Source organism: Myodes glareolus, chromosome 14 (genome assembly GCF_982192425.1).
Source record: "Myodes glareolus chromosome 14, mMyoGla1.1, whole genome shotgun sequence".
In the NCBI taxonomy this organism is placed as follows: Eukaryota; Metazoa; Chordata; class Mammalia; order Rodentia; family Cricetidae; genus Myodes; species Myodes glareolus.
This window is the reverse complement of record NC_142039.1, coordinates 35,825,339-35,839,823: the sequence shown is the minus strand read 5'-3', so window position 1 is coordinate 35,839,823 and position 14,485 is coordinate 35,825,339. Positions and strand designations below refer to the sequence as shown.

Below are 14,485 nucleotides of genomic sequence, written 5' to 3'. Positions count from 1 at the left end.
CATAATTGATGAGGAAATAATGGAAATGAGGCATTTTTCACCATCCCTCATTTTTCTCTGTATCTATATTAATTATCTTTTACTTATATGTATCAAGGACAGGCTCAAGCCAGTTCCCTCTCATATACTGGAAAGTTCTGTTGCGATGCTGGCAGCAACACCAAGTGCTAGGCAAAGCTCTAAGCCCTCTACTGATCTTAGTTGAATCTTTATAGCAACTCTACATGCTGATAAACGAGTCCTAATGTAGCAGTGAGAAGATAAAGGCGTCAAGAAGTAAGGCAACTTGTTCAAGTTCACACATTTAATAAGGAACATGCAAGAACTCTGCTCTGATCCCGGTGCCCCTAAAGCCATAGGAATGGTCACATGAGTGTGACTACACTCCCTGACTTTGGACTGAAGAGCAAAGGTGCAGAAAAAGAAGGAAATAGGATTCAAATTAAAAAAAAAAAGGAAAAAGAACCAAAGTTCTTCAACAGGAGAGCCAAATACCCAACCTAAATCATTATTTTCAAATAAAAGAAATATTTCAACATTTTATTATTATAAAAGTTTGTAAAGGGGTAAGTAAAGCATATTTTGGATAAATTCTTTGGAAATTTTTACTTTGTAAAGATATTTATTTATTTAAGTTTTTTGAGACAGGGTTTCTCTATCTTTGGAGCCTGTCCTGGAACTTGCTCTGTAGACCAGGCTGGCCTTGAACTCACAGAGATCTGCCTGCCTCTGCCTCCCAAGTGCTGGGAATTAAAGACGTGCACCACCACCACCCGGCTTTATTTATTTATTTATTAAAAGCATCTTTTTTCCTAACCCAGACTAGTCTGGAGCATTAAAGACACAGACTACAGTGCTAGGATGTGACATTTTTCCATGTCATTCTTTCTCCTGTGCATATCAAGTAAACAACCTCTGTGGACACATTTTCCATTTTATGTGGTGCCTTTTCAGCATTTTGGCAACCTGTTAGTTCATGCTATTATTGATAAAATGCTCGGGAAAGTGTCAATGTAGTACATCCCTGTTCTCTAGCAACTATTTAGGTAGGCATAATCCCCATCCGTTTTTGTTTTCTACACCATCCTTTAAACTTGTTTATTGTGGAATTTCTGAAAATAATTGTTATTCTGTGTGGTGCCCCCATGTAATCTGAGTACTAGGGAAGTGGAAGCAAAGGATCAGTAGGTCAAGGTCATTCTTTATCACCTAATGAGTTCTAGGCCAACACGTGCTAAATAAGAATATGTCTCAAAAACAACAACAAAATAACATTATTATTTGTTTTTCAAAGATCTGATCCTTAAGGATCTGGAGCAGAATTCTCAAATCAGCAAGAATGGTCTAGTCTGGTTTTATAGTAGTTATTTATCCATAAGACTCAAAAGATAAATAATTAACAAGAGTATGAATTTATTAATTTACAATAAGTGATTAACCCTTCAAAGTAGAATACTTGGGAGACTCAAATCCCTGCTATATAGATTTTCATAAGAACTTAAAGCAGTTAGCAGAAGATTCTCATTAGCACCAAGGTGAATATCATCACTGCATTCAGTGAGCCTGAGCTTGTTATCTCAACTGGCAGAAGTGCTTATCAAGTGCTGCTTTCCAGAGACAGCACCTCACCCAGCCGGTCAGTGACAGACACCACTTTACGTCTTCGTGAACGTAAATGCTGAACTCCCCGCCTCCCACTCCAGGTTCTATGAAGTTCTAGTTTCCTTATTCTAGTCCTATTTGAATACCAACCCTTCTAATCTTTTTCATCGTCTTCTTTTCTTTTTTCTTTTTGAGACAGAGTTTCTCTGTGTAATATCCCTTGGTGTCCTGAAACTCCCTTTGTAGACCAGGCTGGTCTTGAACTCACTGAGATGCGCCTGCCTTTGTTTCCCAAGTGGTGGGATTAAAGGCTGTGGCACCACTGCTTGACTCATACCTATTTTAGATTCTTTTTCTTTTTCTTCCCCCTTTTTTTTAGAGAGAGAGAAATAGAGAGAGGGTAGAGAGATGGAGACTTGTTGCTAAGTAGAGCACACTGGTCTTGAACTCATGATCTTCCTGCCACAGCATCCTCAGTGTTGAGATTACAGGCCTCAATTTAAACCTCTGCTTTTATTGCATCATCTGTTCCTAGATAGAGCATCCATTCTAATTCTCTAGTCATTTTAGTTGGTAACCAAGTTAATGTTTGTATTTATATTGCTCTGTCTCTACCTAATAGGAACTGGGAATAAAGGCAGACTGCCACACCCACCTGAATTTTATATGGGTTCTGGGGATTTGAACTGTGCTGGTGTAGCAAGCACATTACTTACTTCTGAGCCATTGCCCCAGCCTGTATTAGACTTTTCCAATTCTACAGAAATAGTTTATAGATTATTAGTCATTGTATACTCAACCATTTATGCTAATTTAGCATACATGCTCACATTATTATTCAGATTAAAAATATGTAACACACATTTTTGTTTACTCCATATTTTCATTTCACACTCAGTGTCAAGAAATAATGAAGGAACTGATCAACATGCTTGCCAAAAACTGAAAAATGTGTGCCCCCTAAATTTGCTGTTTATCAACTCTAAAGATCATTAACGAAATACTTCCTTCTGGATTTTGACCTTCAATACAAGTTAGTGAAATTGAATATGGAATGGTTTAGCAGTTAGCATTAAAAAGTGGAGATCTGTGGCGCATGCCTGCCTTTAATCTCACCACTCAGCAGGCAGAGGCAGGCAGATCTCTGTGAGTTCGAGGCCAGCCTGGTCTACAAGAGCTAGTCCCAGAACTGGCTCCAAAGCAACACAGAGAAACCCTGTCTTGAAAAACAAAACAAAACAGACAAACAAACAAAAAAAAATGGAGATCTGGGAAATTATGTTGAGCTACAGAAGCCCCCAAAGGGTCAGGATCCCTTAGGATGAGTTGACCTTGTGCAGGTACCTGGGAGTATGTATGCACAAGGAATGAGCCTGTTGGTTTGCAATTAACAGCTCATATTATCATTTGCAGGAACTGGTGATGACACCCGGACTTGGGGACCTCCTTTTGCGAATACAGAAAGTACCTATTTTCTTAGTGTTAATCGAAATAAAAAAGTAAGACTATTTCCTGTTTTTGCTTTAGTTGTGTAATTCACTTGGTAGTTACAAAACTTTGATATCATGACTTACTTTTTGATAGACAAATAATATTTCGAATATTCTTGGTCACATCCAAGCAGTAGAGTTTGTATTACTATTCCTTCTCTACTAAATGACTTAAGAAATTATGAGAATTCATAATTGAAAAATTCTGTGGAGAACAAGTAATTTGGTTTTTTACATTTATTGGTTCTATATTGGTATTACAGTATTAGTATTGAAAAGTATTTACTGTGGTTCTTGCTGTTAGGTAAACATTTTGATTGTAAATGAAGTCAACAAAGAAGACTTAAGTATTTGTTCAGAAAGAAACTAAGATTGCTTTTCAGTGAGAATTTATATGGTATGAGTGGCTCTGTTGTTTAACTGCAAGCAATGCTGAAAAGGTTTATGAAAACATTTTAATGTCTACATTTTGATTTTTAGAGTATAGCTGTTAATATCAAGGATCCAAGAGGGGCGCAAATCATTAAAGAGGTACAGTATGTGCTATGGTATCTTAGTGCTTGGGTTCTTGAATTTTGAAACCTAGGAAAGGGTCTTAAAGCTTTGTTTTATTGGGAATCTGTAAGTTGTGGCTATAAATTCTATTCAGTAATTTGAGTTGAGTATTTTGTGGCTTGTTTCGCACTAGTGTTTTGGATTTTTATATTTTAATTAAAATATAATTACAGCATCACCCATTCTTTCATTCCTTACCATGTTCCCTTCTTACTTCCTCTCAAATTCATGGCCTCTTTTTCTTTCATTGTTACTGTTACACACATACATATATTAATAAATATATAAAGGCAATCCACTGAACCCAATGAATGTTGCGTGTATGTATATCTGAGCTGACATTTTTAGTAAATATAGTGTTCTCAATAAATTATCTGTTGCATGTAATTAAAGTCTTAGTATTGTAGATTGAGTTCTTTTGGCACCAGATTCTGGACTTGAGTACAGTACTTACTATACTTTCGCCTCCAAACTTCACAATTTTTTTTTGTAAATGAAGTATTAGAATTTTCATTTTGGGGCTAGTGGGATGGCTCAGGTGGTAAAGGTGCTTGCTTCCAAGAGGATCTGAGTTCAATCATAGGACCCACATTATGGAAAGAGAGAACCAATTCCTATAAATTGTACCCTGACTTCCACACGCATGTGTGGCATGTGCATAATCATACACAAACAAACAAACAGTTTTTGTTTTTATTTGGTTTAGATTTTCGAGACAGGGTTTTTCTGCTTAACTTTGGCTATGTGGGACTCACTCAGAAGATCAGGTGGCCTTGAACCCAGAGATACCCCTGCCTCTGCCTCCTGAGTGTTGGGGCTAAAGGTGTGCACCACTGGCAACTAAATAAATGTGGTTTTTGTTTGTTTTTTAAAAAAGAATCCTCATTGCTATGGAAGATAATTGACTGGCATGAGATATAAATGATATCTTAAAGATCACATAGCTAATGTTAAATTTGGTCTATAGCTATCACATTTGTAATAAAATACAATTTAATTTATTAAATAAACAATTTTTGGCTATATTACTGTGATAAATAACAAACTCTTAATCACAGCAACAAAACTTCAGCCAATCTTTGGCTGCCAACTGATCAGATGGTTGTTTTCTGCATCTGATTTCTTCTTGTTTATAAGTATTGACTACCCACATTGCTGTATGGAGTCCCTTGGATCTCTCCTGATTTTCAACATTGCCTGATATCATTCTTTTTAGAAATAAACTCTGTTGAATTTAATATTCACTTTAATAAAGTTTTTGATTCTTATTTTAATATAAGTAAGGGGGAAAACTGACATTTGAACATGGGATCACAATTGTCAGAGAAACCACGCTTTCACTGGCATGTTTTTCCAGATGTCCATCATTCCCATATCTCATCTCAGCATGTTTTTCTTCTGGGGTAGTATTGCATAGTGGTTAAGGGTATGCATCTTGACATGAGATTTGAACTCCACCTCCTTTCCTTACAGGCTATGTAAATTTAGGTAGACTATTTCCTTGTGCCTCAATGTTCTCATCAGTAAAGTAGGATTAGTACTGTAATGCCTTTCCATGCTGCTTAGAATTGAGCTAATACATTTTAAAGGCTTAGAAGAGCTCTTGCTGTATAGCACCCCTTAGTTATTTTTTTTATTGATATTTATTGAGCTCTACATTTTTCTCTGCTCCCCTCCCTGACTCTTCCCTCCCCGCTTCAACCCTCCCCCAAAGTCCCCATACTCCCAATTTACTCAGGAGATCTTGTCTTTTTCTACTTTCTACTTCCCATGTAGATTAGATCTATGTAAGTTTCTCTTAGTGTACTCATTGTTGTCTAAGCTTTCTGGGATTGTGGTTTGTAGGCTGGTTTTCTTTGCTTTATGTTTAAAAACCACCTATGAGTGAGTACATGTGATAATTGTCCTTCTGTGTTTGGGTTACCTCACTCAAAATAATGTTTTCTAGCTCCATCTATTTTCCTGCAAAATTCAAAATGTCATTTTTTTCTGCTGTGTAGTACTCCATTGTGCAAATGTACCACATTTTCCTTATCCATTCTTCAGTCAAGGAGCATTTAGGTTGTTTCCAGGTTCTGGCTATGACAAACAAAGCTGCTACGAACATAGTTGAGCACATGCCCTTGTGGCACGATTGAGCATCCTTTGAATATATACCCAAAAGTGGTATTACTGGGACTTGAGGAAAGTTGTTTCCTAATTTTCTGAGAAATCGCCACACTGACATTCAAAGGGTTTATACCAGCTTGCACTCCCACCAGCAATGCAGGAGTGTTCCCTTTTCCCCACAACTTCTCCGGCATAAGTTTATGTCATTAGTGTTTTTGATTTTGGCCATTCTTTCAGGCGTAAGATGCAATCTCAGAGTTGTTTTGATTTGCATTTCTCGATGACTAAGGATGCTGAGCATTTCCTTAAGTGTCTTTCAGCCATTTTAGATTCCTCTGTTGAGAGTTCTCTGTTTAGGTGTGTACTCCATTTTTTTCTTTTTTTCTTTTTTTTGGATTATGTGATCTTTTGGTGTCCAATTTCTTGAGTTCTTTGTATATTTTGGAGATCAGTCCTCTGTCTGATGTGCGGTTAGTGAAGATCTTTTCCCATTCTATAGGCTGTTGCTTTGTCTTGTTGATGGTGTCTTTTGCTTTACAGCAGCTTTTCAGTTTCAGGAGGTCTCATTTATTAGTTGTTTCTCTCAGTGTCTGTGCTGCTGGCACCCCTTAATTATTATCTGTTAATTCCTGATGCAAATATGGTTGACTGCATCATGTAAGATAAATCTTGTTTGTTTGTTATCACTAAACTTTCCAACTCACTTTAATGAATTTGTGTTCATTTGTCTACTTGGTTAGGGAACCAAGTTTAAACTTTTAGATTTTTTTAAAGCCAAAGAATCAACTTTAACTTTATTGTTATCAAATTCTTCTTTTTAAAATTTATTTAGTATGTATATAGTATTCTGCCTGCATGTATGCCTGAAGGCCAGAAGAGGGCACCAGATCTCAATATAGATGGTTGTGAGCCACCGTGGGGTTGCTGGGAATTGAACTCTGGACCTTTGGAAGCCAGTGCTCTAAACCGCTGAGCCATCTCTCCAACCCTTGCTATAAAATTCTAAGTGCCTTTTCTATGATTCACCTGTGGAAGCTTTCCAGAGCTCCAAGCAGCATTACTCTCTGCCATTGACGCCTCAAATACAATTGAGCCTGCTAGATCTTGTGATCCAAGTGGCACAACAGCCCATATAGCAGCCTGTACCTGCTGAAAAGCTGTCTTCTGGTCTAGACTGTACTCAAAACTAACAACTTTCCAGATTATTTGCTGTGTGGGTTAGAGTAACATCCTAGTGAGGAATGTATTTCCTCCAGAACACAAATGCGCCTGCCATGCCTTGTGCTTCTTTCTTCACCTTAGAAAGAATATTTCTATGAGTCTTATACCACTAAATTCCCAGACATTTTCTGAGCTAGAAGGTTCTTCAGCTTCAATTGTATTTATTTATCATCTTCTTGTGTGCATATTCTTTATCAACAAGTCCAAACTAGTTGCTGTTTCCTGTTTGCTTTATCAAATCATCATGCTGTCATGAGTATAATGGAGCAATATAATACCTTGCAGCAGAGGCAAGCAATCAAGGTCTATTCAATTTGTTATGGCATAGGAATAGATAATTAATAGATTATTGAATTAGAACTATAAAGATTTACTTGCCAGGCGAAATCATATTACTTCTGAGAGTCTTTATGGACAAGAATGATGATAAAAGTATTTGCATGATGAATAGCTACATACATGGTACTAGGAGAGGTAACATACATGGTAACTCTGCTAAGCAAGGAAACCATGCCCTTGTCCAACAGCTGTTTGGAGTCAGAGCTTGATTAAGTTTGCAATAGCCTGTGATTATTTTTCATGATATATCTCTCTTCTGGGCAGGCTTAATATGAGAGGTAAAGAGATATACAGTGGAAACTACCACCCTTGCATCTCTTAAGACCCTGATGATAGAGTAATCATATTCAGGGATGTGAAAATGCTTTTGGTTCACTGTTTTACCTGGTATAGGCAGATTAATGACTTCTATTAAGCCTTTCCAACCATAATGTTCCTCACTCCACATACCAGGGAATGAATGTGAAAATTCATCTTCTGACTTCTAAGTATATCTATTCTAATTGTGCATTATAGGAATGGGGAAATATACTCAGGGTGAGTTCAGGAACCCATTGGACTGCTATGATTCAGAATTTGGCTAAAACTTCACTGATCACCTGACCTTCATAAAACCCCTACTTCAACTGGAGGTCTACAACGGTGTTAGTGTCTCCAAGAATTAATTCAGTGTCTTGTAGGCCCTGAATGATTTGATTATTTCATTTTCTTTTTCTTTTCTTTTTCTGCATAAGATATTTATTAGGGGGTTATGGAGGGAGAGGGAGAGAGAGAGAGAGAGAGAGAGAGAAGGGAGACCGAGAGAAAGAAGGGAGAGGCAGAAGCTGCCTCTTCGAGAGGGAGATGGGAAAGGAAGAGACTCAGGTTGCAAGTAGGAAGGAAGATCTGCCTGCCTCAGTGGATGGGGGAGGGAGTGGGCACAGCTTATCTCTTTAAGAGACAGACCAGACCATTACATTCTCATCTCTTTTTTTATAATAAAAAGGCAGGAAGTTAGGCACCACAGGTTAAAGGAATTGGGGGCAGTGGATTCTCAAGACTGCTTCCTGCTTTTTTTGTGGGCATTGTCTTTGGAGGGGGAACCTGAGAAAGCTGGGTGCTGGTCACATCCTGGTGTAGCTGGTCTGTTTGTTCCTGTCCGGTGTTTGTGATATTGAAATGTCTGGTGTCTCTTACACCAGTTTAAGGTATTGGCAGAGCAGAGGACAAAGTTAAGGAAAAAAATTTTTTTAGGACCAGAGAGTTGAGGGGGATGTATCTGACTTGTTTAAGGTGGATCCTTCAATTTGGCTCCCTGGACTCACAAGATTTTTTTGGGTTTGCGAAAACAGAAGTTTTACACATATACATTGTATAAACAGTAGCGTATTTATGTCAGAATGACTATGACAGATATTTTTTGCATAATGAAAAATATTTTAAGACTATGGAAGGCAGTGTAAGAGAGAAATTTGATAATTTGTATTTGTCCTCACACCTTTATAACTTACAGGTCTTGTATTTGAATTTACTGAAATTTGTTTGCTGAGGTTGTCCTTTTAAACTGACAAAACCTCTCAGTTATCAAACTGCATCAGAGATCTTTGAGAAGGATAAAATTTTACTTGAGTTACTTAATAAAAAAACTGACATAGAACTTACTTGGTTGTCACTTAGAGCTACTCTTCAGGGTCTTGCTGTTACCCTAGCAGAAAGTCATGAGTTCCTTTGGGGGAGGGATAAGAGAAAGAGTCACTAGTATTTTTTTTTTTGAGTTGTTAGATCTTTCCTCAAATAGAATCAGATTCTACTTTATTTGAGGGGTTTGTCTCTAAACTGATTCAAGCCTAGAAATTGGTTGAAGGTCCCTGACTCTTTGTTTCTGTGATTAAGGTAGCTTTGGTTCATTTGTTTAGCAATTTTTCTGCTTTTACAGATTGAGCAAGAATTTAGTAGGCTTTCTATTTACTTCACTTTTAAAAACACCATAGTTATTAATAATTTACTAGGTAGTGCCAAAGATCTATACAAGTCAGGCCATTGTGAACATTGCTTTGTCTGTAATGCTCATTACATTAAAAATGTTTACCTTAAAAAATGAAAAAATGAAAAGAAAATAAAAATGTTTACCTTGCCTTTGTTGACTCTGTTCCCATTTGGCCTTTGCTGCCCTAGGATCTAATCCCATGTCTTTTAAATTATGCAGTTGAGCAGCTGTGGCTCCCAGTGTAATGTTGGGCATCCAGGAAGAACAGTGAAAGAATTCTTTAAGTGTGCTGGTGTTCCTCTCACAAATATGCTACGGAGGGCATATTTTCTGGACCCTATAGAGCTATAAATTTCTGTTCTAAGACTTTGATATGTTGTATTTTCATTTTCCTTCTTGATTTCTTCTGTTGTTTAATTTACATTAGTTTTTCGCTGTGCTGGGGTTTCTTTTACTGTTGTTCTGTAGCAGTAGTCCAAAATCTGTGGGTCATGACCCCTTTGAGGAGTCACTTATCAGATATCCTGCATAAACATTTACATTACAATTTATAACAGTGGTAAAATTGCAGTTATGAAGTTGAAATGATATAATTTTATGGATCAGGGTCACCACAACATGAGGAATTGTATTAAAGGGTTGCAACATTACGAAGGTTGGGAACCACTTATCTGTAATCTTATTTCATTATATTAGATAGATTACAAGTAGCTGTTTCACTGTATTTGTTAAGATTTTCTTTGTGTCTTAAAAATCGACCTATTTTGAGAAAGTTCCATGGACTTCTGAGAAAAACAAAATGTATATTTTTGCAGTTTTTGAATAGAATGTTCTGTAGATGTCTGTTAAGACACTTGATGTATGACAAGTTAGTCTCTAAAACTGGCAGAATGAACCTAATGTATGTATCTGTCTATCTATCTATCATCTGTCTATCATCTATCAATCAATCTATCATCTATCTTTCTATCTAACCTTTCCTATCTATCTATCTATCTATCTATCTATCTATCTATCTATGCATCTATATGGGATTTATTAGGATGTCTTGATTATTAGGTGGTCGTGCTAGTCCAAAAGTGGCTGTCTTCTAACAACAATGGCTGTCTTCCTATAGTTGGTCAGTCCTTGAGGCTTGATGTTTTAGCTGGTCTTCAGTATATGTCAGGATGCCAAAGAGGTAGGTTTTAATACCAGTCAAGTAATGAATTTGTCAGCAAGAATGAGGGAAATCAGGCAAAACCCCAAAACTTCCTTTTTCCATGTCTTTTTTTTCCCTTAAAGCTCTCAGCAGAATGTGTGTCCCCGATTTAGGGCAAGTCTTCTGACTGCAAATGATTTGGAGTTAAGGTCTTTCTACTTCAAAGGATCTAGTTAAGAAAAATCCTTCACAGGGGTGCCCAGCTGCAAGGATTTTAGTTAAGCTGATAGATGTTGTCAGGTTAATAACCAAGAATAGCCATCACATGGTATAACTAAAATATTTCTTTGTTTACTTTTTGTCATGATGATCTGTCAGTTAGTGAGAGTAGGGTATTGAAGTCACCTTGAACTACTGTGCTGGGATTAGTCTATGACTTTACATCCAGTAATAGAAGTTTTATGAAATTGGGTTAACTTTTGGGGTATACATATTTCATTAGAATTGCGATATCCTCATGATGGAGTAGTCTGTTGATTAGTATGAAATGACATTCCTTATCTTTTCTTATCTAGCTTTGGTTTGAAGTCTATTTTGTCAGATATCATAACAGGGACACCTGCTTATTTCCTGGGTCCATTTGCTTCAAATGCCCTTTTCTATACTTCCAGCTGTAGGTGGTGCCTATTTTATGTTGAGAGGTGCATTCCTTGGAGACAACAAATAGCTGATCTCTGCTCTTTTTCAATATAATACCCTGTCTTTTGATTGATGAATTAAGACCACTAATATTCATAGTTACTGAAAGTTGTGCATTGATTACTGTTGTTTTGTTGTTTTTTTAGTGTTTATTTTCTCTTCCTCTCTTATTTAACTGTTATCTCTCATGACTTATTCTTCTCTGTGGTCTCGGTCTCATGGATAAATTTGCTTTCCCATTCAGTTTTTGAAGCATTCCACCATGTATCTCCTGTAGTGCTGGCTTAGTGGTCATAAATTCCTATAGTCTATTTTTATCATGGAAAGTTTTTATTTTTCTTTCAGTTATGACTGAGAGGCTTTCTGGGCACAGCATAGCAGTCTGGGTCAGTGGTTTCTTCTTTCAGTAGTCAAAAAAATAACGTTCCAAGTCCTTCTGGCTTAAATTTTCATTTGAATTATCTGGTTTTCTCACCAGTCTGCCTTTATTTGTGACTCAGTCCATCTGTGTTGCTGTTTTCAATATACTTTCTTTGTTCTGTCTGTTTAGTGTTTTGATTGTATTATAGTTAGTGGGAGTTTTTTCCCTAGTCTTCCCTGTCTGTTGTCTTAACTGCCTCCTGTATATCTGGATAGGCATCTCTTTTGCTAACTCTGGAATATTTTGTTATGATTCTTAATATTTTTCTTTTTTTTAAAATTTTATTAAATTATAAAAGTTTCCATTTCCGCCCCTCCTCCCAACACCCTCCCACTCCCCCCACTCCCTCTCCTCCTCCCTCTCCATCCCTAAGAGCAGTCAGGGTTTCCTGCCCTGTGGGAAGTTCAAGTTCCTCCCCCTTCCCTCCAGGTCCAGGGACGGTGAGAATCCAAACAGACTGGATCGCCAAAATCCAGTATATGCAGAGGAAGCAAGTCCCAGTGTCATTGTCAATGGCTTTTCAGAAAGGCTCCGGGCCAGCCACATTCAGAGAATCCAGCCACATTCAGAGAATCTGGTTGGATCGCGTCCTCATTCAGTCCCAGTCCAACTGGCCTTGGTGAACTCTCATTATATCAGTCCCCTTGTATCAGTGGGTGCTCACATCCCTCGCAGTCCTGATTTCTTTTTTCATTTTCTTCATCCTTCTGCTGCTCATTTGGACCGTGGAGGGCTCAGTCCGGTGCTCCAATATAGGTCTCCGTCTGTATCGCCATACAACGTCGGATGAAGGTTTCCTCTGCTCTTGCCTTCTTTGCTCACGTTCTCTTTCCTTCTGCCTCTCGTTTGGACCTAGGGAGCTAGGTCCAGTGTTCCAACGTGGGTCTCCGCCTCCATTTCCATCCATCGCCAGATGAGGGTTCTATGGTGATATGAAAATATTCATCAGTATGGTTGTGGGCTAAGGCCGGTTCAGGCACCCTCTCCTCTGTCCAGAGAACAATCTGGGGATCTCTCCTTGGACCTGGGATCCACTTTATAATCAAGTCTCTTGTAAACCCTAAAATGACTCCCTTAGTTGAGGTATATACTTCCCTGATCCCATCCCAGTCCCCCGATCTTTCCCCATTCCTCCCCTACTCCCTTCTCTCTAACCCTCTCCCCTTCCAACAGCCCCCCCACCCCCCCATGCACCCGAGGTTACCTGGAACTCTTGTTTATTTCCAATCTCCAGGAGGATAGCTACATGATTTTCATCAGGTTCACCTTCTTATTTAGCTTCTCTAGGATCACGAATAATAGGCTCAAAGACCTTTAATTATGGTTAGAATCCACTTATGAGTGAATACATACCATATTCCTCTTTTTGGGTCTGGGTTACCTCACTCAGTAAAGCGTTTTCTATTTCCATCCATTTGCATGCAAAATTCAAGATGTCATTGTTTTTTACCGCTGAGTAAAACTCTAATGTGTATATGTTCCACACCTTTTTTAACCATTCTTCTATTGAGGGGCACCTAGGCTGTTTCCAGGTTCTGGCTATTACAAATAGTGCTGCTATGAACATAGTTGAACAAATGCTTTTGTAGTATGTTAGGGCATCTCTTGGGTATATTCCCAAGAGTGGAATTGCTGGGTCCTGAGGTAGGTTGACTCCCAGTTTCCTGAGAAACCGCCACACTGATTTCCACAGTGGCTGCATAAGTTTGCATTCCCACCAACAATGGATGAGTGTTCCCCTCATTCCACATCCTCTCCAGCATAGGCTATCATTGGTGTTTTTGAGTTTGGCTATTCTGACAGGTGTAAGATGATATCTCAAAGTTGTTTTGATTTGCATTTCCCTGATCGCTAAGGAGGTTGAGCAAGACCTTAAGTGCTTTTTAGCCATTCGAAGTTCATCTGTTGTGAATTCTCTGTTCAGTTCAGTACCCCCATTTTTTAATTGGGTTAATTAGAGTTTTAGTGTCTAGTTTCTTGAGTTCTTTGTATATTTTGGAGATCAGACCTTTGTCTGATGAGGGGTTGGTGAAGATCTTCTCCCAGTCAGAAGGTAGCCTTTTTGTCTTACTGACAATGTCCTTTGCTTTACAGAAGCTTCTCAGTTTCATTAGGTCCCATTTATTTATTGTTTCTCTTATTGTCTGTGCTCCTGGGGTTCTGCTTAGGAAGTGGTCTCCTGTGCCTATATCTTGTAGACTACTTCCCACTTTCTCTTCTATCAGGTTCAAAGTGGTCGGATTAATGTTGATGTCTTTAATCCATTTGGACCTGAGTTTTGTGCATGGTGATAGATATGGATCTATTTTCATTCTTCTACAGGTTGACATCCAGTTATGCCAGCACCATTTGTTAAAGATGCTATCCTTCTTCCATTGTATACCTTTAGCTTCCTTGTCAAAAATCAGGTGTTCATAAGTTTGTGGGTTAATACTCGGGTCTTATTTTTCTTTTCTTTGTTAAGGATTTCATCTAACTTCCTCTCACTAGGTGATATTGTTATACAGTACTAATACAGTTACTAATACTGTTTTTTGGTAGAGGAACATGGTCTTGGGTTTTCGTGTTTCTCATGTTAGAATTTCTTTGTGTTGGGATTTCTTTGGTTTGGGTTCTTACAATTTAGCTATATTCTTTAAGTTGGAGTGTTTTCACCTGCTACTCAACTATAGGCTATGCCTTTCAGAAGACTAGGTACATGATTGTTGGACCTTCTACACTCTCTCTGTTCTCCCAGACCCAATCATCAGGGTTACCCTAGCACTGCAGCAGATCATTTACCCCAACTTCCTCTTCCCCATAGCTTCCAACACCACCAAGTATTCCCTGTGAACACACCAACCAAGCTGGCCAGTAGAACAGGCAACCACAGCCAAAACACTTCTGAAAATCCAGAGAGGAAGCAGAAACTAAGGAACAAAAACTCACCCAACAAAGACAAA

At 38.2% G+C, this 14,485-nt stretch overlaps 1 protein-coding gene across 6 annotated transcripts in view; it reads left to right on the top strand.

Annotated features, from left to right (window-relative positions):
• The window catches only part of Sugct (succinyl-CoA:glutarate-CoA transferase), a 736,642-nt gene that overhangs the window by 24,707 nt on the left and 697,450 nt on the right, over positions 1–14,485 (top strand). For all 6 annotated transcript variants that reach the window (XR_007237119.3, XM_085699249.2, XM_048460944.3 and 3 more), the window contains exons 4-5: positions 3,016–3,101; positions 3,573–3,623. Coding sequence is in view for 5 of the 6 variants with exons in the window: in XM_085699249.2 (XP_085555375.1) it covers positions 3,016–3,101; positions 3,573–3,623 (137 nt within the window). In the remaining variant the exon portion in view is untranslated. The remainder of the gene's footprint in view (positions 1–3,015; positions 3,102–3,572; positions 3,624–14,485) is intronic.